At 44.9% G+C, this 27,495-nt stretch overlaps 1 protein-coding gene across 1 annotated transcript in view; it reads right to left on the reverse strand.

Annotated features, from left to right (window-relative positions):
• Positions 1-27,078, reverse strand: part of HS3ST4 (heparan sulfate-glucosamine 3-sulfotransferase 4) — a 384,539-nt gene extending 357,461 nt beyond the window's left edge. The window contains exon 1 of the mRNA XM_054580877.1: positions 26,348-27,078. Within this exon, the coding sequence (XP_054436852.1) occupies positions 26,348-27,078 (731 nt within the window). The remainder of the gene's footprint in view (positions 1-26,347) is intronic.
• Positions 27,079-27,495: the final 417 nt, after the last annotated feature.

The following is a 27,495-nucleotide window of genomic DNA, read 5'->3' on the forward strand; positions in this document are numbered from 1 at the left end:
TTATTGGTTTTATTCTCAAACCAAAGTTAGGTATGTCAGCACACTTCTGGTAAAATCCACAGGCAGTTACATAGTTATCCAATAAACCAGAGTTTCCTGAACTGGCCACACACTGTCAAAACACAATAGTGACAACCAAGGGTCAGGATCTTCTTTTAGAATAAAGAAAACTGGGCACATTGAAGAAATCCGTTCATAAATAATTAAGAGAACGTATGAAATCTTCCATCTTCCATGTTTTCCTTCCAGCTTGATGTTTCTTGTCAAGAGAAGGAAAACTTTCAGTATAAATATGCATTTGAATCATAAAATCCATCCAGTAGTTTTTCAGAAACAGAGAGAAAGAAGAAGGCCCAGGAGAAATATCCAGGTAAAAATTATAAAGTGCCTTTGCCCCTCTTGTCAGCTCACGGTACCTTCCCCCTCATTCTCAGCTCTCCTATTCTTATGTTACACAGAATGCCACATAAAATCCAACAGATGTCACTGTGAAAGTGGAGGCCAGAAAACACCTCTCAAAGATTATCTGCATGGAAACTACACTGACGGGCGGTGGTCAGCTAGACCACATGGACACAGGAAAGTGTTCCTGCCATGTGAATCAGGGGATGTGGAATGTTCATTCATTTGGCTGAGATCTGTGAAAGAGATTGCTTTGAGTGAAAAGAGTGTATCTCATGGCTAGGCAGGCACGTGCCATCAGAAAAAAAAAATAGCAAAAAAAAAAAAAAGGCCAAAAACTAAGGCTAGCCCATAGAAGGTAGTAACACAAGGCAACTCTCAATCTAAAATGCGCAGAATGTATGATCAAGCCCTAACACTACACGGCAGTGACAGCCCTCCACCCCCATCAGTAATAATCTACCTGATGCGTGTTTAAAGAGAAGAATCATTATGTCACCACAGGATGTTTAAGGGCCATGTCCTCTCTCCTCCAAGCCTTGGTCTACTCCGTTGCTTTTGCCTGACACTTTCCCCTTGCCACAGGTTCTGAGCCTAAAAATCTAAGCCCTACAGGCCTCTTACTTCTCAGCTCCAGTGATCCTTCCCTCAGGAATTCCTCCATTTTATTCACTGTGCATACTCCACATCCACAACAGCACCCAGCAGGTAGCAGTTACCAAACAGATCGTAATAAATGGATAATGTAATAAATGAATATGATCCATTTGTGGACAGAAGGGTATAGAGGAAACATGCTAGGGTCTTCTGGAAGGTATTTCTCCCTTATACAAGGCAAGCACTGCCTGAAGAGCAGCAGTTTATCATTCTTCTGCCATCCTCCTTCGCAGCCGTCATCGCCAGATCACGATCAACAAGCTGCAGTTCAAACCCAACAGCCTCACATGGGAGCACGGAGGGATGCGCCCAGTCTGACCCTTCACGCACAGTAATTTGCTGGATTTATCTTGGGATCACCAATCCAGATTTCTTGCTAAGTGAAAATTAAATATCCTAAGTCACTGTTTGTTAGGTTTCTCCTGCTTACAGCCAAAGCATCCAAACTGACACGTTCTGCACTTATCATCTAAATTGTGATTGGCATTTGCTGGTCTGTCTTCCTAGCTAGACCAAGTTCCACAAGCATAAAAATGCCTTGTTATTTACCATCTGTCCAGCCTCTACAGTGCCTGGCAAGGTATGGGATGCCTTAAACCTCTGTTACATGGGAGGCTCCTGTCCCCACTTCCACCTCCCCCCAGTTCACAAGAACTAAAACTCAAGCTGACCTACTTCTCTCTCTCAACTGTTGGCTCCTGGCTCTCAGATGCCAGGACACATCTTACAGGCCACTCTTCCTCAGTTTTTATCTAAATCAAAAGGACATTTTTCAGGCTTCAGTTTGGAAGATTTTTTAGTGACATTCAGCACAGATGCCCACTCCTTCCTTTTTTAAAACACCGAGTGCCATAAAATGTGTTTTGATTTCCTACTGGCCTCCTGCATCTTTGTCTCTTTCATCTTTATGTATTTGCCACCAAAGTTCAAAGCCTAATTCAAAGTCGTCTTCTCTTCTCACCATGTACTTGCTCCCTGTGCAAAATCACCTTGGCCCTTTATGTTGATAACTTCCAAATGTGTATCTCTTAGCCCCCCGTCTTCTCCCCTGGACTCAAACGCATATATCCAACTAGTTGATATCTACATACAGATATCTCAAAATCATGTGAAACTCAATATTTCTGAAACTGAACTCATTATCTCCCCTGATTAATCAGGGTGTAGATGAAGGTATCAGAAACCTACCTCAAGCTTAAGACAGAAAAGGAAATGTATTGGCTCAAGTCACAAGAAAACCCTTGAACAGAGCTGGTCTTAAACACACTCAGATTAAAGAATTTAAACAGAGTAAATTCTCTCTCCCTCCCTTCCCTCCCCCACCATTTATCTCCCTCTAACTCTTTTTTTCTTCCACTGTAAACCAGCTTTCTCCATAGACTGGAACATGACCAGAAGCATCTACAGCACTCCATCCTTCTTTCTCCGAGACCCCAAAGGCAAATCCCTTTGCTTTCACCTCCAGCATCCCACAAAAAGAAATCTCATCACACAAGCTTTGATCACTAAGCCAGTGCTTGCCCCAAGCAAGTTGTCACACTGAAGCACACTGTGCTTCAGCCAGGGGAGCTGGTCTTTTCTGAAGGGAAATCTAACTAAAAATCATATAATTAGGTTAACAGTTCTTCAAAGGACGAGGGCACATGGTATGCTGGACAGGTTCACTGAGCAGATGTCCTCTATCTACCCCAAGACTGCACTTTTGAGGTTATGTCTTGGGGAATAAAGTTATCATTCTCCCATCTGATTACAGAGGCCAGGCACCTAGGAGTTCCTGCTCACTTCCCTGTCTCATCCCCAGAAGCAAGCCAACATTATAGCCTTCCAGTTTTTCCTCCCAAGTATCATTCGACATCATCTAATCTTCTCTACCTTCATTGGCTGCTTCCTGGTCTGAGCCACCAGAAATTTTGTCTGCACTACTGTGTGTACCTCCTACATTGCCACCCTCTTGTCTCTCCAGTCCATTCCGTACAAAGCAACCAGGCTGATCATTCCAAAGTTGAAACCTAAGGGTGTCACCTATCTGCTAAAACCATTTAATAGCTCTCCATCTCCATCTCTCTGAGGATAAAACCCAAAATCTTTAACAGGTCCTGAAAGTCCCTGCACAGCTACCCTCTCCAGCTTAATCCTCAGCCATGCCTCCCTCTCTTACTGAGCTCCAGCATTCTGGGCTTTTAGTTCTTCCAACATGCCATTCATCTTCCTGTCGTGAGGTCATTGCACATGCTGTTCCCTCTGCTTGGATTAACCACTCCTCCCCCCCACAACATACACACACACAAAACACACACACACCTTTACCTCCTACTCATCCTTCAGATGCCACTTCCTTGAGAGAGTTTCCCCAATCTCTCTAATCCTCCAAAAGGTTAGACCACTTGTTATAAATTCAAATTTACTCTTTGTTATACTCTGCTCCCTTGCAGTACTCATGAGCCTTATAAATTTAACTGTGTTTACCTTGACTGATCATATTGTTTCTCCACCTGAAGGTAAGAGCCACAAGAGCAAGAACCAACCGTTCTTGCTTACCTGTATACCTCCAGCACCAAGCAGAGTCTGACACATTGGGAGGCAATCCATAGGAATTGAAAAATAAGTTTTGAATAATTTCTGGGAGGCATACAGATTAAAAGCACAGGTTCTTCAGTTAAACAGGTTAAAATCTTGGGTCAGTCAAAACACAAGGTGTGTCACCTTGGACAAGTCACTTGTAATTTCCCTTCTCTAAGGCTCAGTTTTCTCACTTGTAAAATACGGACAACAATAAGAGTTTATAAGATGATCTACCTAAAACACTTAACACAATGCTTGAAACACAGATGGCACATGTACCCATTACAGTTAAGTTTAGCCAAGAGCAACTGAAAACCCAAAATAACATGGCTGAAGCAATACAGAAATATATATCTGTCTTATTCAGAAGGCTCCCATGGGCTCTTCTTTTTGTTCTCCATCATTCTCAAGATGAGGTTTTCTTGAGAATGATGGAGAAAGTTCAAGCTTCAACTATCATGTTCACATTCTCATCAACAGCAAGGAAGAGTGTCCTCAGAAGGACACTCCTCAGAAGTCATACTCAGCATCTACTCTCAAACCCCACTGGCCCTAACTTAACCTCATCAGCCACATCAAGCAGAAGGAAGGCCAAGAAACATGGTATTTATTCCAGATTGTCATGTGCCCAACAAAAACTGAGAGACACATAGTAGCCTCTTTCAAAACAAGAGTGAAAGAGGTCTTACACAGAAGTTGGGCATTTTATATCAAGAAGTGCCTCCATAAAAGATTACGTAGGCAAATGAAACTGCAGAAGCACCTGCCAGTACTTCTCATCTTGTCACAGTAACAGGCACAGAAGTGTACCTTTTAGATTTTAAAGAAAGCCAACACCATACCCTAGGTAAACCTTCTTAATCCATGGGCCCAGGCCTCACAGGTCCCCCGGGGAAACTGTTTAGCTCTGGTCTTGCCCAATTCCCTGATGTCTTCCCTCATTACAGCGGGAAAGGAGCCTTCAGAGGTCCTGCCCACTGTCACTCACATATGCCTGGCTGCCTTGGGATTTGCAAAATGTGAACAGGTGCCAAGCTGAACTTCTCAGGGCACCCAGGGCAGTCTTATGTCTGTAGAATTTCCCACAGGGCAGGTCACAGAGAAGACGACTCTAATCTGACTGCACCTGACACACTGAGGGCTTCCCCATCCATCACTAACCACCATCTCAGAAATCACCTTGCTTTACAGCGAAAGCAACCCTGCTGCTCCACTTAAATTCACTTTGGAAGAGCGCTCTCTCTCAGGTGATGCCACCTCCCTGTGCATTACCTTTACCCTTCTCTTTCCTAAGCTCCAAGGACTCCTTATTTGGTCTCTGTAACTTGCTTCCTGAGCCACTTTCTTTTACCACACTTCTTCTACCTCTGTGACTTTCTAAATAAAGTTTCTCTTATAGTTTGAAAAAATTTTGCCTGGGAAATTTAAGAAAGGAAGCTTTGGTGCCCTGGCCAGGTGATTTAGTTGGTTGGAGTGTCATCCCTTACCCCAAAGAGTTGCTGGTTCAGTCCCTGGTCAGGGCACATATGGGAAGCAACCAATCAACATTCCTCTCTCACATCAGTGTTTCTCTCTGTCTCTCACCCTCCCTTCTTCTCTCTCTGTAAAGTCAATAAACATATCTTCAGGTGAAGATAAAAAAAAGGAATCTTTGGCTTCACTGTGAATTCCCAAGTCTTACAGAAAAATGATTCTGCCGCAGTTCAAAGAGAGAAATAAAGTATTTCCTTTTCCCCTCTTTCATGCAGAAGAGAAGGGAACAGGAACATTGAGTATTATTTTAATAACAGAAACTAAACTCTAAATGAGAGCATCCAAGAATGATAATCACATTCCAACTGCCTATTTTCCTTCATCCTGTGGTAATTGTACATGGAATCCATCCTTGTTATTAAAAGCTTTTATTATGAACCAGTAGATACCAGGACAGAAAAGGGACTGACTTTTACTAAATCTGTATCATTACTTGGAGGCCATGTGGAGGTTTTTCCCAAGAACTTAGAAGTAAGATTTCTTTCTGCCAACTTATCAAGATATATCAAAGGATCTCTAACTTTAGAAAGTGCATACTCTTTCCATTTTCTTTACAGATATATCTCCCCCAGAGCACAAGGATACCTCTGCACCTTGTTTGTACATGCAAAGGACAGAAACCACAGAGCTGTCTTAAAGAGAGGAGTGGTTATTCTTTCATGATACAGCCCAACAGGGAAACGCAACGTCAAGATTACAGTTAAGGAACTTGACCTGTACGCAGTGTTGTGGAAATTATTCATGAGCTAATGATGAGTCACCACAGTAAATGCAGCTCAGAAGTCAGCAGCTCTGGCTGAAGTTTTCCCAGCTCTGTGACTGTGAGCAAATTCCTGGACATCTCTGAGCTGCAGTTCGCTCAGCTAAAACATGGGCTAATGAGAGGCCCCCCTCACAGCACCTGGGAAGATTAAACCCAGCACACAGCCTGCTAGATGGTGAACCAGCATGAGGTGTTAACTAACTACAATAATGCAGCAGTGTTAGTAGTGTCAATAAAACCTCATCAGTGTCATCGGACTGTATCAATGACCACATCTTACTCCACTGTGCTGACAGTTCAAAGGGAAGGAAACAGCCGACTGTCAGCAGTGGCTCCCTTCTGGGAATGAAGCTGGCATTGCAGGAGGCAGGATGTAAGCCTCAGAGAGCTTTTCATTTTAATTTTATTTATTTGTCAGTGTCTTTTTCTTCTAATACCAGCTCATGTTACTTTTACAATAAAGGGGTTTTTTTTCTGTTCAAGATTGGCCTCTAAGAATTAAACTTTAATTGCATCTCCGAATGGATTAGGGCAGAGTTATATAAAACTGGCGATGGGCATGTCCCTAAGTCTGAGCAGCTTAGGAAGAATAAGGACAGCAGAAGAGACAGGGGTATCCAAGAAGCTCCAGGAAAGAGGCAATCTGGGCCCTTAGACCCGCATTTGCAAGTGTGTCCTCCAGGCTCCTCACTTGGCTTTCGCTCGGCATTATAGCCTGAGTTTTATCCCCCCAAAACTCATGTGCCTCAGAACATGATAGATTTGGAGACAGCATCTTTTAAGAAGTAACTCAGATCACTAAGGTGAGCCCTACTCCAACATGGCAGGTGTCCTTAGAAGAAAATGAAATTAGGACACAGACACACAGAGGGGCGACCATGTGAGGACGCAGGGAGAAGAAGACGGCTGTCTGCACGTCAGAGAGAGACACCTGAGAAGAAACTAACCCTGTCTGCGCCTCGATCTTGGACTTCAAGCCTCCAGGACTCTGAGAATAAATTTCTGTTGCTGAAGCCTTCGGATATGGCACTTTGCTATGGTATCCCAAGCTGACTAATATACTCTGTTGGTGAGTCTCCTCCCATATGTGCATTTTACATTTTCGATGTGCAAATCCATCAATCTTTCCCTCATGGATTCTGGGTTGTCATTTTTTGTAAATCGTAATGTGAAAGGACTCCGCCATCCCATCATTTTTAAAATATATCCACATTGTCTTCTGATACTCCTTATCATTTTTCTTCTTATTACTACCGCTATTGTTGTATGTGGTATCTCTTGATTAAGTATTTACCTGCAGTTTATTTCTGTAATTTGTTTGTGGTCACACCCTAATCTTTTGGGGTAGCCCATTGTCTATGTGACTTTTTACACTCATAAAAATATTTAATTATGCTATAAAAGTATATTTTATGCATAAGCAGATGTTCATGATACACTTTTAGGTGATTAAAAAGCAAATTATTTTTTAATTACATATTTTTGAAAAAACTAAGTATATGTACACTTTGTAATTATTGAAAAAATTATGGAACAGCTGACACTAAATTATCAGTAACAGCCACCTTTGGGTGACAGAATTTTTAATGCTTTCAATATTTTCTAATTGTCTTCACTGAATGTATACTACTTAAATAATAATAATTTAAGTAAAATCCTACTGTATTCCAAGGGCTAGGCAGTTCAGAAGATTAGACCACAACTCTGTACCAAAATACAGGGTTTGACAGTGAGGTTCTGGGCTTCGGACCAACTCATGACAGGATCGGGGTGACCTTGGGCAAGTCATCTAACTTTCCCTGCCTCAGTTTCTTCATGTATAAAATGGAGCTAAGAATAGTCTCAGTGCTATAGAAAGATATTTTTGATTTATTGTTAAGGAAAATAAAATGCAATGGATATAGAGTCAGATTTAGAAGATGAAATCTGTTTCCCAACAGTATGAATGTACTTAACAGTACCAAACTAACTGTATACTTAACATTGGTTAGGACGATAAATTTTATATTTTGTGATTTATACAATAAAAGAAAAACAAACTGAACTATTTTTAAAAAGGGAATAGTCTCTCTCACGGGGCTGTTATGAGGACTGTTTGGCAAGACTATGCATGAAAAAGTCCTTTGACCGCATAACAAGCATCGATCAACGGGCCACCCTGCCCTGCGTGAGTGTGAAGACGGGCAAGGCCCTCCATCAGGACAGGTGGACACTCCACAGAGTGGCTCATAAGGTGTGGGCAAAGCAGGGAGCAAGCAAAGCCAGGCTTGAGGAGCAGCTAGGTTTCCGAAGCGCTGCTCCTCCAGGCCGGGTGCCGTGCACTTCCTTTAGCAAGACCAGGAGTGTCTATGTCACAGAGCTGTGTAACGAGGGAGTGACGTATGTTATTACCAAAGTTCTGTTCATGAAAACACTCTTCCAAAGGCAGCTGTCGACCTCAGGGGGGAAAGGGGATATTCCTCATGAGGAACAAGAAAGTGGCCACAACAGAGCAAAACACCGTCTCTGCCACCAGCCCTCCGTGCAGAGACAGCACACAACCAAGCCAGCAGGTCAGAGGAGCTGCTTTCCACCCCCCACACTGCCTTGAAATAGCCTAGGCTGAAGGGGTTCCCCCCTCCTTTCTTTTTAAAAAAATATACAGCCCAGAGCAACTCTCAGACTTTGGCTACCCCACGTGGAGAAGGCGCAGCTGAGTCACTGGGTCTCTGAGGCCGCCAGCGCACGTCAGGGCTGGAAAATCAATAGGACTCTGAAGTTAGCCAAAGTGCTGAGACCTCTGCACCCAGCTCCAGGAGGCAGACATCATCAACAGTCTTTCACAGCACTAAATATGCAGGTTTATTTTCCAAGCAGCCTCAAAATGCGATAGCAGAGCTATTTTCTAAGATGCAGAAGTGAAATTCGGCGCAGAAGTGGCTCCCAGACAATCACAGCTCTGTCTGCAGATGGTACAAGAGACAGCTGGACTCTGGACAACGGATGGAATGAGACCCCAGCATCTTCTCTCACCGAGACGTAGCACAAGACTGTGGCCAACACAAGGCACCCTAAATGCCCGTTTAAATCCAAGTCGCATCGGTAATGGCCTAAGGATCTCTGAGTACCATTCTGCCGCTCCCTATGCCTCGGTTTTCACAAAAATACAGCACCCTAACTCAACAGGGGTTTCCGGGAGGGTTAAGTGAGAAAGAGGAGGACTAGGAGTACATGGGGTTTCCTTTTAATCATATAGGCAAAGGAAGTTAGCTGCTGTTCCTAAGAATGCATTATATGCAAAAGCACAACTGCTGTAAAGGAGAAATCATGAAAGTTAACTTCTTGCATAATCTGTTGGTTATTAAATTTTGCCTTTTTCTGAAATAAGACTTTTGAAGAAGTCTTGAGAATCTTTAAAAAAGTCACAAATCTGGAAGAGAACTCTAAAGAAGGGTTCATATACATGGACCTAACAGACACTGGATGACCAACAAGAAGTATTTTGGGTGCAATTCCTGCTTCCTCCATCTTTCACCTCCAGCAGGCAAAGCCTTAAAGGGAAAATGCCTGGGGTTTTCTTTTCAGGGCAAATAGAAGAAATAGATTCCTACTCCACAAGGAATGCGGGAGGGCCCCATAGCAAAGGGGGACAAGTGTCAGGGAAGGCTGGAGCCTCAAGAAAGCCAAAGGTCACGAGGAAAATGGCCTGGGCCTAATGAGCAACACTGCGGTTTTACAAGCCCAAATTCTGCAAGTTTCCAAGGAATCCCTGCTGAGGGACCTTCACAAAGAAACTTCAACATACAATTTGCACACGCATGAGGAAAATACCATCATGCACCAATGAGAATCCCCCAGACAACACACAAGGTATATATGTTTATGTCAAGGCACTAGACTTGACAAAACAAAAAAATCCAGAAATGTGGATTTATTTCCATAAAAAGTCTTCCAAAAGCATAAAAAATTAAGTCACACGTCAGTCTCTTTTGCAGGTTTTCCCTTAAATGAAAAGAGTAAAATGACACAGAATCAGGCTGTTATAGAAATTCTGGGCTATCCAGTTGTTATACTAAGACTGAAATGCCAGCTCATTCCTCCCTCTCTCCTTGAAGTGCATCGAACAGAAAGACTTAATGGGATAAAACCTTTCACCCACTAGCTGAATAATTCTCTAGGAAGATACGCAGTCCCTTTAAATGTTCACAGGCAGCTTCCAGGAGTTGCTCAGGAAATGATAGAAATAGGAAATAGTCTAAATAAATAAATAATGATTTCTGAAGGCAGGTTCTTTAGAATGTTTTTTCAGTATTTAACACATCTTAGATGCAGAGACTAAACAAGTATCCTTTCTATGTTCCCTCCCTCTCTATCCTTCCTTTTCCTCCTCCTTCCCTTCCTTCCCTTCTATGATAAGAGGGGAAGCAGTCTGTCCAAGCAGTGAGGCAGGGGGGCAGCTTGAGCCACTGTTTGTGCCCATCTTGGTGGAAAGACACAGAACAGCACCCAGATCCCCCACTGCCACACGAGCCAGTGGCATTCTCTATGTGTCTTTCCTTCAGCTGTGCGGTTGTGCTTCGGTGAAAGATTACATCTGAACAGACGAGACTCGAAACACGCATCTGTTGTTTTGGCAGCAGCACAGGCTTCCCGGCTTCCTGGCTTCAATAACCATACCCTGCTTTTGCTTTCGGAAAATGCGCGCATGGCACCCTCTGTGCCCCAGGGGAACTGACTCCACCTCTGCTCCAGGGAGCAGTGCCTCGAGCCTCACACCCCCGCTGGCAACAAGGACTGGCTGCTGGATATGCATGGGACCCCAAGGACACAGTGAGCTCTGATGACACTTCAGCAGAGACATCTGGGACAAAGATGGCGTACTTTTCCTACTGCATTTGGGGTAGAAAATTGGACTGGCACCCACTAACAAACGACAAGGGGACAGGTTTTAAGAAAGTAACCAACTGCCTCAGAGGCAGAAGACTCCAAAAATAAGAAATCTGGTGACATTGTTCAAGCCCTAATTAGGTCGTTCCCACCCAGAACTTCTCAGATACATAAGCCATTCAATTCCTTTCTGGTTCATGCTTGGTTCAAATTTTACCTCTAATTTTTGTGTTTTAACCAGAAGAATCATAGCCAATAGAGTTTCACAGCTAAATCCAAGTTTCCAACAGGAGAATTTTTCTATAAATGTGCTCTAATATATTATGATTTCAGGCAATTTCTTCATCTTGGTAGATGAGAGGTAAAGATGATAAGAAACACAATCCCAAGAAAATCTGGGAGCAACGAGGTCAAGAGTTGAAGGTACAGTTGAAGAAGGGACTCTCAACACAACGATTCATAAGTGAATGAGAACAAACAAATGCACTTTTTTTACTCTACATAAGGAAATTCGTGGTTCTGGATGAGGTCCCAAGTCATGCGGTTTGCTTGTGAAATTGCCATGCAGTTTTCAGATTTGAAACGGGCAGTGTACCTGTTTACCATATGACATGTGTGTTACAATATTTCCTGATGTTAAATGCCTTAATATATATTTATTGTATGTTCATAGTTTGCCCATATCCAGCTAGTCATAGGCGTGCTATGAAGGAAAGGAAAATGCCACCTGGCAATATTCTCTGTATCTGAGCATAAATGAAAAAATTGGCTAAGAAGTGGGTACGGAAAAAAGATATCACACTGTATTTTGAGTTTGTTTTAAACATGCTGTAAACACCTATCATGATGCCTGTTTATTGTTTACTGGAAGCAAAACTTTTATAAAGCCTCCTGTGGTACAGGGGCAAATATGCAGGGTTACAACAGGCTGGCAGGAGCCAGGAGCCAGGAGCCAGTCACAGGTACATCTCAGGAAACGCCCTACTTTGGACTCAGCCTGTGTCACATAACCACCACCTAGAGGCAGTGTGCTTAAATAACAGGGATAGCTAAGCGTTCCATAAACATATTTTAAAGTGACCCCAGAGACATCAAGGTCATTTGGTGACACCAAATCAAAACGAGATCTTCCCACCAGAACAAGAGAATTAATAACCAGGAAATTAAGACACCCAGTTCTTAATTTGGGTGAATAATATAGTCTTTTAAGTTATTAAATAAAAGTATTATTTTCATGTAAAAACAATATGAGGGGGGACCCAAAAACTGGAATTTATTTATAAAAAGTATGCATTTATTCTTACATGTTTAAACTTCAGTCACCTTCAAAGAACTCTCCATTTGATGCAATATACCTATCAAGGCTTTGTTTTGAACTCATCGATTTTGATGCCTTTTAGTGCTTCTGCCGGTTTTTGTTTCACCTCTTCTATATCCACAAAATGTTTCCCTTTGAGGACCTTTTCATTCATGGAAACAACGAAAAAATGTTGCTCAGGGAGAGATTAGGTGAATAAAGAGAGTAGGGCATAGGGGTCATGCCATTTTTGGTCAAAAACTACTGAATGCTCAGTGTGGTGTGGGCAGGTACACTCAAAAATCACCCATCATGAAATGGGCAAATGTGTTCAAAGAGTCCTCAAAAAAAAATTCAATGAAGCCAAACGCAACTTCTCACAACAACACTGATACAGATGGGTTCCTAGAACACTCACCTAGCAGGGGAAGCCTGTACTATAAGGGACCCACCCACCAGAAGATAATTTCAGGGTTTTTGGGTTCCCCCTTGTATAGGCAAGCACATCTATATCGGAAGGACGGAGGGAAGGAAGGAAGGAAGGAAGGAAGGAAGGAAGGAAGGAAGGAAGGAAGGAAGGAAGGAAGGAAGGAAGGAAGGAAGGAAGGGAGGGAGGGAGGGAGGGAGGGAGGACGGACAGGAGGAAGAGAGGGAGGAAGAAAGGAAGGTAAGGAAAAAAGGAGGGAGGGAGGGAGGAAGGGAAAACCTGAAAGAGAGATACTCATGATTGAAGTTTAGAAGATGCAAACTCTCGATGTCAAAATATACCATTTGTGAACCGGATAAATTTTATGTGTTCTAAAATATCCTGTGATCTTCTAAACTAGTTCTGTTTCAATTGTGGGTGTGTGCGTGCGTGTGTGTGTGTGTGTGTGTCTCCTCCTCAATTTAGTTCACCATCCGCTGATTCATTTCTTGATAGAAGAGAGTATAAGTAGATAGAGTATGACCACATCCTTGCATTACTACTTTAGCAGACAGCTGACTGTCCCGCAACTCCGTCTCCCTTCCTTCTTGGGCACAGAGACATTCAGAATATTCCCCAGACTCCTCTGCAACTGGACATGCTTTGCCATGAAATCTCCCCGACAAAATGAAAGAAGTTGAGTGGCACTTCTGCCTTGCTTGCATAAGGGGAAATTCCTTCCTGGACTTCTAGCCTCGTTGCAGTCCTGCTCTGGGATGTACATTGTGCAGAGGAGAAAACCCCTATAAGGCAGGGAGAGGTTCTCAAGCAGAAGCAATGTTGCCCCTAGGGTACATTTGGCAATGTCTGGAGATATGTTTGGCTGTAATAGTCAGGAAAGGGCCAAATTCCTGGCATCTGGTGGGTAGAGAGACCAGAGATGCCCTACAATGCCCAGGCCAGCCTCCCACAACAAAGATGGTCCTGGCCCAGGATGTCAACAGTGCTGAAGTTGAATAAGCTTGTTCTAATGCCATGTTTCTCAACCTTTGTGCATAGTAACTACCTAAAGATCTTAAAATGTAAATTCTGCTTCAGGAAATTTGGGATGGGATCTGATTTTCTTCATTTCTAACTAGCTCCCTGGAAGATGGTGCAGCGACAAGATGGAAAGACTAGAACTTGAGTCTCCAAAAGATCTTCTGGAGCTCCACTCTCCAGCTCTCTCCCAACCTGCCCCCCACCCCACTCTCAACTGGCTGAGTGTTCATGCAGGACTTCCATTCAAACATACACACCTGTGCACCTGAACGCACTGTGCTCAGCTTGGCTACCTCTGAGCATTTGGTCACCATGCAGCACTGCAAACATTAAATAAGGACTTCATTACGTAGGAGAGAAACCATCTATCTTACTGAAGCCACTGTATATTGGGTCTCTTGGTGGCAGAAGTTTGGTTTCTACTCTAACTAGCATGGTGCCATCTGCAAATAGTGGACACTTACAACTAGGTTGCTGTTTGGCAAGAGACCTTACAAGTCCCAGAGGTGCTATTTTCAAGAAACAGAGAAAAGGCAAAGGGGAGAAGAAAAACAAACAAAAAATAAAACAAGAGGATGACGCTAGAGGTGTCTGAGGAGAGTAGAGTGTGTTGCTGCTGTCACAAATACCCACCAACGGACTGGCTTAACAGCTCTGGAGGTCAGAAGTCTAGAGGGGTCTCCACAGGCTAAAGTCAAAGTGTCAGCAGGCCTGCCTTCCTTCTAGAGGCTCTAAGGAAGAATAAATTTCCTTTCCTTTTATAGCTTCTAGAAGCTGTCTGAATTCTTGGCTCATGGCCCCTTCCTCCATCTTCAAAGCCAGCGACAGCAGGTTGAGCCCCTCTCATGTGGCCATCCTCTGGTCCAAGCTCTCCTGCCTCCTTCTTTCACCTAAAAGGACCCTGGGATTACACTGGACCCATCCGGATGATCCAGAACAATCTCCCGTCTCAAGGTTAGCTGTTAGCAATCATAATTCCATCTGCAACTACAACCTTAATTCCCCTTTGCCACTTAATAGAGCATATCCATAGGTTCTAGAGATTAGGACAGGTTATCTGGGTAGGGCAGGGAGGCATTACCCTGCCTTCCACAGTCGAGAATGTAGGCTGGTCAGGCAGCCAGAGGTGGGACATACACATGCCAACCTGACGGGTCAAAAGTGAACAAAATGAGACAGACTTCTGGTCATTTCCAAAGCTCATCAACTGCAGAATGATCCTAAAACGCAAACGTGGCCTGCAGCTTTTTATGTTTTTTAGTATAAAAGTAGATACAGCAACGGTCGTGAGTCGAGTAGAGGAGTTGCACAGACAGAGGTGCTCCAGGAACCCTGGCATGTTTATGCAGTCTGCCCTCACAAGGTTTGATATCCACGGCCTATAATGTTTCTGTAAATTAAACTTCTTAATCTAACTTTATGATAAGAGTGCTTGTCCTGTATTTCAGGTACTCCCTGGAGTGCAACATTCCAGAAAACCAATTACCGGGGGGATTCATGGAAACGTGCATGGATTAGTAACAAGTGACATATGCAGGCAAAGCAGATTCCCAGCACGTCACCATTACCGTATCCTTGCAAAATCGCTGCGGAGTTATCAGAAGCTGTTTTTCCCATTGTAGAGATGAGAAAACAAGGGCTCAAAGACTACATATGCACGTATGCCCACAAAGCAAGCTAAACACAGAACTCAGACTCGGATCCTTAATTTCTGACTCCCGGTTCAGCTTCATTTTTCAAAATACTGCAAAGCTCCAAACAGCCAAAGTGCCCTATGATAGAGGTGCTCTGGCAGTTTGACTCAAATGTTTCCTCAGCTCCCCAAACCTCTAACCCCTCACAGAAGGTTTCACTTGGAGGCACAGAGGATGGTGTACCTATACTTATAGGAAGTAGCAAATCAAGCATAGGGCTTCAGTGTAATGATTTGATTATTCAATGACAACTATCCAATTTTAATAATGCATTTAAAGAAACAAAATCCCAACTACTCTTGGAGCAAAACAGTCTACCAGGAATGACCTAAGTTCTTCTAAAACTTTGGCAGGGACAGCAACAGAAGCCAGAAACCAAAAACCACGTTACAGTAAAAAAAAAAAAAAAACACCTGGCTCGTGACAGCCTGCTGTGTGACCCTGGGACTGTCACCACTTGCCCTCTGAGATCTCGTTCTCTTTATTTGTTAAAATGGGATAAGAAAGTATCGACTTTATCAGGCTGCTATGCAGAATAAATGAGACAATGCCATGTGTCATGGAGACCTTTTAGAGAGACTGTCGAACCCACACAGCTTGTTTGAGTGGGTTTCTCTTTCTTACACCCAAAATAATCTTGCAAAAATAGTATGAGAAAGAACTTAGAACAATCATCAGCCAGAGTTACCAAAAGATATCTTATTTCTTTTCAGAAGTTTTTGGAAGACAACTTAACATAGAGAAGGCCTGCCTTTCATTCCTTGTTTCATAATTAGTGATTAATAAACTACCATTATTGAGTGCCTATTGTGCGCCAAATACTGTTTTGTGCACTGGCAACAAAGAAGATGGAAAAGACCTCTTGTCCTATGTAGTTCACCTTCTAGTGAGGGAGAAAGACATAATCAGGATAATGTTGGAGGGCAGTACACACTCTGAAGAAAACAAAGCAGCAGAACAAGTTAAGATGTGGAGAAAGGTCTTTAAATGAGGAAGTTGGTACAGGTCTTTCTGAGGAGGTGAAATGTGAGCAGCCATCTGGAGGGTAGGTAAAGAGATACCTTCAGCTTAGGAATCAGGGAGTGGAGTATTCCAGGAGAAGATGGCAGAGAATAAACAGACTCTAATGTGGGAATGAGCTTGGTCCCAGAACAGAAAGAAGCCACTTCTTTGTTGGGACAAGACAACCCCCGCATCCCCACCAAATGAGCCTGTGCTGTGGGCGCGCCAATCTGTCTGCACACCAGGACCCAAAGCCACTGGAGGGAACAACTGCTAATGGCTGACATTCACCCCCAAGAGCCCAGAAGACACCAACCACCACCAGTGTGAAAGAGCCCTGTGACAAGGAAAAGGACATGCCGTATGTTTGGGGCCAAACCCCTGTGTTTGAATCCCAACTCCACATTTTGACCTCCCTGTGCCTCAGTTCCCTCACCTGTAACACGTGGGCAAAACAGTACCTGTCTCACCAGATTCTTAGGAAGACTGAATGAATCCACTACGGGGAACAAGCCTGGCACATGCAAGTGCAGTGTGTGTTTACTACCACTACTGTTGTCCCCACTGTTCCCACCACTGCTACTGTTACCCCAGCCACTCTTACCACCGCTACTGCTGCTACCTCTGTTACTACTGCTGCTACTGTTTCCACAGCTGTTATTATCACCACTACTGTTACTACCACAGTTAATGTTACCACCGCTACTGTGGTACCATTGCTACTGTTGCCAGGCCAATACTGCTGCCACGCTGATACTGTTATTCTTTCTGATCCAAATCTTCCTCTTCCTGGTGCATTAAAAATAACTATTGCCTGTCCTTGATTTGTTTGCATTTTAACTACAGAAGCACATCTAAATTTACTAATTTATCCCAACTCAACTGTTAACCCACACCTGGGCACAGTCCTACCACCCTTAAATTTGGGATATAAATCAGTCAACAACCCCACCAAGGATTTATAACGCGGTTTTTGAATCTGAATGGGAACAGTTGTCTCACCATTCTCTCCTCAAACAAAATGCGGAAAGTAAGGGAATCCTATAAACGAAGTCCAGCACTTTGGCCATGTTCACATAAGCAATATTTCCAGACCATTCTTAAGCACACCGGATGGATCTCAATCTAGCAGCAAAGAACTCCAGTAAAAACGGTGAGAGAGAGGGGAGGACAGAGAGATGGAAAGAAAGAAATGCTATCCTTGAGAAAGGGATCTCTCTCCATTTCCTCCTCTATTTTAATGCCCCTCAGTAAAGTATTAAAATTTTGTTCTTATAAATCCCTTGCAATTTTTGCTAAATGTATTCCTAGTTATTTTGTCTCTTTGGTTGCTTCTATAAACAGAATATTTCCTCTCATTGTATGTTCAAAACTGCTGGTGTAGGCATATAGGAAAACTACAGATTTTGCATAGTAATTTCCTTGCCAGTCACCTTAATAAATCCTCTTATTGTTCCTAATAGAGGTCATTGGTTATTTAGGTTTTTCAAAAAAAGATTAACTTACTGGCAAATGGTGATAACTCTACCTCCCACTTTCTCATTCTTTCCCACATATAACTGTATTATGTATTAATCCCTGAGCAACAGTAAATAACGGTGATGACCATGGGCATTTGGTCTTGTTCTGGAGCATGGGAGTGTTTCTAGTATTACACCACTAAACATGATGCTGGGTTTGGGAATGACCCTATTTTACGAGCAGGTTGTACTAAAAATCAGGAATAGATGCTTAATTTGATCAGATGTCTTTTTAGCATCTTAAACAAATCCTAAAACTTTTCTCATTCCCCCATATTAAGAATAAATCAAATTATTAGATTTACCTAAGATTAAACCATCCTTCCATTCCTGGAGTAAATCCTACTCTTTCAGGACTTTCCTGACCTTTTGCTCCATGAGATTTTTCAGGCACTGGACATGACTGATTCATGTCTGACTCAGCACACAGTTAACAATCTATACATGTTCAATGAACGCATAAATAAATGATTAAAATAAAGGCACTGAACCTCCAAAATTAATCTACTGTTCTTCTTCCTGGGTTAAAATACTCGGAGAGATCTTGTGCCCGTCCCAGAATGGCTCTGTGTATGTTTAATGAACATGAGTATGAATCGCCCCTCACCTCATTCTCTCTGGGGAAACTATTCCTTGAGGCTATCAGTGGGACTAACCCTGCTTCCCCCCCCCACCACCCCCCCAAGCCAAGGGGGCGGCTGCATTGCCAGGCCTGACTGGAGAGCTACACAGGGATTGCTTTTAGAAATGGGCACACGATTCAGCTGGCGCCAAAGGCATCTGCAGGATTCTTACAGAAGCTCTTAAGGAAAATGATTTCCAAAACAATTAACGAACATAAGATGTTTGTCTAGGGTTGCTGCTTACCTGCTTGCCTAAAAGGTAATGAGCCAACCTACCTGAGAATGAAGCCAGGTAGATACAAGCACGGCAAAGAAGGGAAAGAGACAGAGACCTAGTGACATTATTTGAGCTCCTGGATTCAGCTTTTTTCTGAAGCCAATTACCCCCTAGACTTCCAAAGTACATAAGCCAATAAATTACCTTTTTTGTTTATAATCATTTAAGTTCCTAATTTATATGTTGCTTTGTTTCTCTGTAAATACGCTTTTATATCCCCAAGTACAAGCTGAAAACCATTTAAATGAAGGCAAGCCTAACTAGTGAGTATTTTAAAAAAAGAAAATCAACCACCTGCTTTTAACTAATGGCAAGAGGGGCTCCAAGGTTCCCTCAGTGAATTATAATTTCAGATTGAAATTCCCAAGACAGTTACAGAGGTGCCTGCTACACCACAGACACCAGTGGAATCAAGGCATTGCTGGGACACGCTGATGGTTCAGTCAGTTCCAGAGACGCCATCACCGTCAGTTATGCAAAACCAAAGCCCTTAAAACTTTCTGACATGCAGCCCTAGCAATCATCCATTCGCCTAAATTCTCGAGGCTTCTCTCCTGACTTGATTTAAAAGTAAAAATAAAAATAAGTAAATTATGTTATGATGGCCGGAGAACACCAGGGAAAGCAGCCAAATCTCAAGATAGGGAGTTTCACGGTGTCTTCCTGAACAGTCTTGCACTCTCAAAGGCTTCCGCTCTGCAGAAAAAGGAAAGGCAAGCACACTCTGCCTTGGGGCAAACAGCACTGATCCCTACTATAGGCTCAAGGAAACAGCAGCGTGCAAGCCCCCAGGGCCTGCCCCCTTCCACAGCCCATCCCTGTAGTGGAGAATCCTGGCTGCAGCCACCTCGTGAAGTCAGACGTTTCTCCTCCTTCTGCTTAAGTTACAAGAGACCAAATTCTGGAATCCAGTTTTGATTACTCTCTGGAGAGCTACTTAAGAGCTGCTTCAGGGTTTGAAATCCCTCATTCAGACATAATCTTGAAATAAAAGACAATATTCAAACGAAAAATGCATTACAGCTTTCTCTTTGGGACCTTCAGGACTGATGTGATAAAAGGAAGAAATTGAAGGAAAATTAAGAAGAAAAGCAAAGAAAAAAGGAAAACTGGGAGAGAAAGAGAGGAAAGAAGGGGAGGGGGAATTTGCTATGTCACAAACTCTGTGTGGGGCACTTGAAATGCCACTTTATTTCATCCTCACACAATCCCTTGGAAGTAATATGGAGCCCATTATGCAGATGAAGAAATTGACGTTTCATGACATTAAGTAACTTGTCCATTGCTACACAATGAGGATGAGTGGATTCTGGATCAAAGATACAGAAACATGCTCCAAACAGTGGTGTTTCTACTCTCCCATTTTCTTTCTCTGAGTAACACAAATTGATTCTAGAACCAAAGTATTTTAGTGAGTGAATGGGCAGGCCCTATGGAGACAACAGACCCTCATCACCTAAGAAATAAAGATAAGAGAGAGGTTAGTTAAGTAACCTGATGTCCAGTAGAACTAGTACATGGCAAAACAAAACCTAGAACCCAGTTTTTCAAACTCTGACCAGAATGTATTTTATCAGCGCAATTTATCTGTATGGATCAAATATGGGCACTCTTGATTAGTAAGTGAACAACTAAGAATTTTCTTACCTTCTAGAAAATGTTCATTAGGAACAAAAAGGAAATGTATTTGTGAATTGTCTTTTTCTGCCTCAATTGTCCTGTTTATATCCAGCTCCTTTTGTTGTTGTTGCAAAATATGTGGGAGATAGTTCCCCCACGCTGTTGCAAGATCTGGAAAAGGGGGAAAAAATCTAAACTAAAATATCACATGTAAGCAACAGTTCTGGCAAATGCAAAGGGGCTAGGTATGCCTATTACTTTCTGAAATGGGTTTAAACCAGTGGTTGCCAAGTGGTAGCCAACTGGTTGTATCCAGCCCAGAGATGGGTTCTGTTTGTCTCACACTGTTGGCCTACACATTTTTAAGAAACTTCATTCTGTTGCCAACATTAAAAGCCAGAAGACTTCACATTAAAACCTAATTTCCACTTTCTATTACCAAGTGGGAGATCGGATAACCCTGATGCCACATCTGAGTATGGAGAAGAGAAGCTGGAAGCAAGCGGTGGCCACCCCTTTAGACAGGAGGTACACCCCAGCTTCTTCCAAATGGCTAGTTTCACTCATCTAGGAGATCCCTGTGGGCCCTCAGTGACCGTTGGTTTAAAAGGATAAGCATCTCCAAGGAGGAGATGCTTTTCCAAGGAGGAGATACAGAGGGCCCAGAGGCATTTGAAAGGATGCTCAGCATCACTAGCCATCAGAGAAATGCAGATCAAAACCACCATGAGGTACCACCTCACACCGGTCAGAATGGCCATCATAAACAGATCCACAAACAACAGGTGCTGGCGAGGCTGTGGAGAAAAGGGAACCCTAGTACACTGTTGGTGGGAATGTAGACTAGTGCAGCCACTGTGGAAAGCAGCGTGGAATTTCCTCAAAAAGCTGAAAATGGAACTGCCTTTTGATCCAGTGATTCCCCTGCTGGGACTCTACCCTAAGAACACCAAAACGCCAATACAAAAGAACCTATGCACCCCAATGTTCATAGCAGCACAATTTACAATAGCCAAGTGTTGGAAGCAACCTAAATGCCCATCAGTAGATGATTGGATCAAAAAATGATGGTACATATACACAATGGAATACTACGCAGCAGAAAGAAAAAAAGAACTACTAAACTTCGCGACAGCATGGATGGAACCGGAAAGCATCATGCTAAGCGAAATAAGCCAGGGGGCGAAAGACAAATACCATATGATCTCACCTATAAGCGGAACCTAACTAACAATACAAAGATGCAAGGACAATATGACCAGCAACACTGAAAGGAAAAGAAATCAACAGAGACAAGAGGGAAGGAGGGAGGGGGGGTGCTGGGATAGGGAAGGGAAGGGGAAAGTCAAGGAACATATAGCAAGGACTCATGGACAAAACCAAAGGGGAAGAGCTGAGGGAGGGAAGGAGGGAGGGGGCAAGGGAAAGTGGTGGGGGGGAGGCAGAGACAAATGTATTTAAAAAATTTTAAAAAAATTTTTAAAAAAGCATAAGCAGATATCGATTGCAAAGCCAGCATTCCCCAAAGCATACCCAAAAGAGAAGTATTTCAGCCAACGTTATGATGACATGACAGAAAGAAAAGCACGGAGACCAAGATGATTTGAGAAGTGGGAAAACCTGATGTGGGCCCATTTGGATGTCTGCTCTAGGATACCCATTTTTATTTAGAAAATATATTCACTTGTATTATTTCTTTTATTCCTCCCAACAATCCTGCAAGGAAGAAATTACTCTCAGATAAACAACCAGAAGCTGAGTGATGTTAAATCAGTTATCCAACCAAGATCATCAACTAGTAAGTGACAAAGCCAGATTCTGAATCCAGTTTGGCCCAGCTACAAATGCCATGCTTCGGAAATAATAAAAGAACACTTTGGAAATCCTTAAGGCTTGTTTCCACCTCAGGGCCTTTGCATTTGCTGTTACCTCACTTGAAAACCTCTCCACCCAGATCTTCACATGGGAGGACCTTATTCCTTCACTTCATTTATACACCACCACAAAGAGGATTTCCATTATCATCTGATTTAAAGTACAATAACATATGTGTGTGCACCAATTACTCTCTATGCCCCTGCTGCTAAAAGTGGGGTCCAGGAACCAGCAGTATCAGCATCACCTGGGAACTTAGAAATGCATGATGTCAGGTCCTTTCTCAAACCTGCTGAATCAGAATCTGCATGTTAACAACATCCCCAGGTGTTTTGTGCATGTTTAGAGTTTAAAATCACTGCTCTACAGGAGCCCTGCCCTGTGGAAATAAAAGGAGAGTGGTACGTGTAACTTTAAATGTTCTAGCAGCCACATTAAAAAGGTAAAAAGAAAGAATGTTGGTTTGCTGTCTCCCCTACTCCCCCACCCCTGCTGAAATGTTACTTCCAGAACAGGCGCTTCATCTCTCTTGCTCACCACTTTATCCTTGGTACCCGAAACAGTACTGGACACATAGTAAATATTAAAAAATGTTTGTTGGATGCAAGAACAGAGGAAGAAGGAGACCTTTCCAGTAAGTTGCATGTGATAGTATGGGGCAGGGGAAGAAACTCTGCGGTGGGAAAGACCTGGTCAGCTCACCTGTGGACTAGCTGAGAAACCTTGAGCATGTTTTTACCCTCGGGAGCCACCTGTGAAAGCAGAGTGTTGCTATTACACTCACAGCCTCATCATGACACTAAATGTGATCACATGTCTATGAAGCGCCAACCACCATATTAACAGGCATTCAATAAATGCCAGCACCTTGTCCTCCTTCCTTCCCTCTCAATATACCCATGTACAAAGAATGCTGTTGACCACCCTCCTCTGGGGAGCATGATGGTGACTACTGAAATGCTCTCCTGAGTTATTTTCCCCGAGCCGGGGGGGGGGCACGTGTATTAACTACACAGTGAAGACAACTTGAAACCATGGAGGATCCCTTTCCATTGCCCCGGGGCTGAGTGGTTTCCAAAAAGCAAAGTGGTCATGGTCACTCTACAGTCTAAACTACAAGGGAGGCAACAGCCACAGCTGCCTCTGTCACTTCGATGAGTTCTGCCATGAGGTCCCCTCCCTTAGAAGGGCTTAAGGCCCCTGCCCAGACAGCTTGGAACAGCTCTTAGCGAAAGGCGCATTGTAGCTCTGCCCTTTAATTGTGGGGAGGAGGAGAGGAGCGGAGCATTTAACATTCACCCCCAGGCCCCCTTATTAATCGCTGTCCTGGGTCGGTCCACGAAGGCAGGCTTGCTTCTCTGCAGCTGTAACACACACACCTAATCCAGGAGACTATCTTGCCCTGAAAATCTGATGCACATGTTCTAATCCCAAATGTTTTTAAATCACATTGGATCAACAGCACAAGAGAAAGCAAAACATGGATTTACACACAAATGGAGTAACACAGAATAAAACTGCTAAGGCCGCTTAGCTGGATGTGAGGAAAGCCCAGGTCAGCTCTGCTGAGAGCAGCCCCCATTTCTTCTTGCTCCCCCTCTTGCAGAAAATGCAAACCTCAAAAACATTTGCAGAATTAGTAGGCCATTGGGAAGCACACTGAAAAGAAAAAGAAAACAAATAAGTGGGAGGGGGTATCAAAACCTTGAATTAACCTGTGCATCTCTAATGAGGCAGATAAAAGAGGAAGATTCCAGACAGGATACATGGAGTCCAGGGAGCAAGTGGAACCATTTCAGTCCAGAGGCCACCATTGAAAAGATGGAGTCCCACCAGGGAACCAAAAGGAAGAGTGTCTGTTCCTGGTCTGAATCAATGCCACCGCTTCCTCTCTAGTATACAGTGAGGATGTTTTGCCCTCTTCTTTCACAGAACAGAGAAACAGGAGCCTGAGACAGAGCTAAGGACACTCCTACAAGTACCCATAAAGCACTGCTATCCCTGGTGAGGCTGGCGAGATAACCAAGTCATCCCAGCATATGTGGCTCCTGTGGGTGTAAGGGGTTTCTGGGAGTCTTCTCAACAACCATGTGTGGGTGGCTAAGATTCCCTCTTGTTCGATGCATTTTTCTCCAGAACTTCCGGTCACACGGCTAAGCCATGTAAGGATCCACCACTGGCGAGAGCCTGGGGCAGGGGCTGAGTACACAGAGACATCACATGGTCCTGAACTTCCATCCACAGCGCTGCAGTGTAACAGCTTTAAGGGTAGCCACCAAATACTGACACCTGGCCCCAAACACCACAGCATGAAATAGCTTCCGTAGCCATGTGCTGACAGCCAGGCAGTTGTACCCTCTTGTATAGCCCAATGTAAAACAACAACCAAAAACCAGGCATCTTCTATCCTTTCAGCCAGAATGTCCTCCAGACCCTGCCATGGGACTTCCCAGACATGCGTTCCACCACACACCCTTCATCACCTTTATTTCAAGTCGTCTGAAGCAAACACCCGCTTCTGCTTCCAGCTGCTGCAAAGCTTCCCAAACACATTTTGGAAAGATCTGATCTTTATGCCTCCCTCTCCCCAAAAGAGCATTTGGCACTTCTCACAAGACACACAGCTTAAAAATTAGAAGGGGGGGGTGGAAAGCCAGTTACCCTCCTAAGACAGAAGCTGCCCCCAAAGAGGAACCCAGGACCTTCCTACAGCCAACAATTAATTAACTGAACCCTCCCTAGACATCATAGCCTTTTTTTCTACTTTGCTATGGTTGTATTAATCATTCTAACACCTTTTTAATGATAATTGCAAACTGGAAGTCATGGCTTGTGATGTTCTAAATACTGATTTTCCAGTTAAATTAGGCATTCGCTGTTTTATGTTTTGATAGGAAGGGACTGTTTGAAGCCTCCTAAAATATTGCAATTAGTTCTGTGTGTTGAAACAGACATGACATTAACAGACACATTTGCTGTTTCCTTTTAATGTGCTGGAATGTTTATGCCTAAGTGTAGATTTCTCCCGCTTTCAAAGCACACGGCCTATTTTTTTTAAAGTATGGGGAAAAGCAATCACAATACACACATTAATTTTATATTTCTGAAGTTATTGCTAAAACTTTCCCAGGCTGTAATTTAAACTCAGAAAGCCCATCTCTCTTCAACAGGAAAGCAACTTGTTAGGAAACAATCCCTATTTTACCTCTTGGCTCTGTTAACATGATAACATCACTTTAACAGACAAAGCCTGTGTTTCTGTTTGACAATTGCAATTAATTACTGAGATGCAATAGAGATGGGGCCAGCCAGCCAGATCTGTTTTCCAAAACGATATAAAAACAGGAGGAAAGAGGGAAAGAAAAAAAGCAAAGGAGGATTGCATTTGGGCATCCGCACCAGTGTTGTTTTAAATGTTATGGCCAGCAAGAAAGATGGGTTATTAATTTATTTTGCCTACTCTAACTTTCTAGTCCTCTCCTCTCCCTTTCTCTCACCGCTGGGAGAGGGTGGGGCAGGAGGGAGATGAACATCTCACGAGACAGAAGCTCCAATCTTGCGAAAGGGCAGGGGTGCAGGGCATCAGCACTCTTAGGGTACCACGGTCACGTCGACATTAATGCTCCAGAGACAAAGACAACCCAGTGTTCATTCAGCCAAACGCGGACAGAAAGTCCTGGAGATGGGGAACATCCTCAGTCTTTACTAGAAAGCCCAAACTCGCCAGCACCATCTTTTTAACTGTTCCCTGCTCATTTTGCTCTAACCTGAAAATTCTTAAAGTTGGATTACACCCACGCAATGGGTTCGAGGGCGATTTTGAGATATTCCTGGCGATCTCAAAGTCCTTTAGTCAACATAACTTGTCCTGCCTCACTCCTCAGCATCCCCAAAACACAGAAGCTCAGAGCTCCTCAAGAGTCTGGGTTGGGGAACACTCCGAGGGCACTAGGGCTGAGGACTCCCAGGCATGGAGCTGCGTAGATTCAGAAAGCAGCTACCTGGACGAGGAGCCTAAGCAGACAGAGCCGCCACCACCTCCCGCCCTCGCCCTGAAATAAAGTGAGCCCTAGCTGGCCTCCGGCCCTCTCTGCCGCGTCCCACGCAACCCCGCCAGGGTCTGCTGAGCCCTCATGGGGCGCAGGGCCCTTAGGACGGCGCCTGGACTTCCCCTCCAAGTCTCCCCACCCGCCGAGCCCGGGGTCCTACCTGTACCACTCCAACCCCTTCTCATAGTTCCTGTCGAAGAAGTGCGGCTCTACGCCCACCGCCCGTACGTCCGGGTGTACGCGGATCGCCTCCAGCAATGCGCGGGTCCCCCCTTTCTTGACACCGATGATCAGCGCCTGTGGCAGCTTCTTCTCCCCGTAGTCCGGGGTGCTGGCGGCGCCGCCCCGCTCGCTGCTCCCGTTGGCCGCCCTCCGGCCTGCGAGCTCCTCGTCGGTGGTGCTGGACTCCTGCGCTTCCCTCTCCAGCAATGCACTCTGCGCTGTGAACATCTCGCTAGGGGCCGGCGGGGGCCGGAGCCAGGCGTCCCGGGCACCGCCGCCGCCGCTCGCCAGCCCCCAGCCGTCGGCTCCGGGGGCGGCAGGCTGCTCAGGGGTCTCGGGCGGCTCCCCGCGGCTTGCGTTGTCCGGCGGCGGCGCGGGTGGCTGCGAGGGGGCGCCGAGGCGCACGCGGGGAGGCAGCAGAGAGGGTGGCGGCGGGCTCGGCGGGGGCTCGGCGGCAGCGCCCGGCGGCTCCTGCAGTGCCAGGGGGAACTGCAGGGATCCCGAGCCGCCCAAGAGGCTGTAGCACAGGTAGGTGACGGACAGGGACAAGGTGCACATAAACAGCAGCTTGCGCGCCGGCGGCCCCTTAGCCAAAGCGCCGGGCGGCGGCGGCACGGCGAGAGGTGGAGGCGGAGGCGGAGGCGGAGGAGGTGCGGGCCACCGGGCCATCGCGGCTCCCGGCTCGCGGCGGCGGCGGCCCCCAGCGCTGCCCGGACATGGTTTCAGCCGCCGCCCCCGCCGCCGCCGCCGCCACCGCTGCCCAGCCGCCCCGGCTGCATGAAGAGACGCCGCTGCGCCCCCGACCCCGGCCGCTGTCCCGCTGCGCCGGGGGGAAGCCCGGCCGCATGGCCCCCCTCCCCGCTCTGCCCGCGGAGTCCGGGTGGCCCCCCACCACCCCCCCTCAGCCTCTGGCAAGGGGACCGAGGGGGGCGCGCGGACCCGCCGGCTGCACCTGCTGTGCCTGCAGCGCCTCCGTTTCTCCGCTCGACCGCGGGTCCTGTTTCAGCCTCTGCCGAAGCCGCCGCGCGCTGTTGCAGCCCCGAGTTCCTTCCCCGCTGCTAACTTTCTGCCGGGAGAGCAGAGCGG

The sequence above is a fragment of the Pteronotus mesoamericanus genome, unplaced genomic scaffold (assembly GCF_021234165.1).
Source record: "Pteronotus mesoamericanus isolate MK-2021 breed Mesoamerican mustached bat unplaced genomic scaffold, CSHL_Meso_final contig_64, whole genome shotgun sequence".
NCBI classification, from domain to species: Eukaryota; Metazoa; Chordata; class Mammalia; order Chiroptera; family Mormoopidae; genus Pteronotus; species Pteronotus mesoamericanus.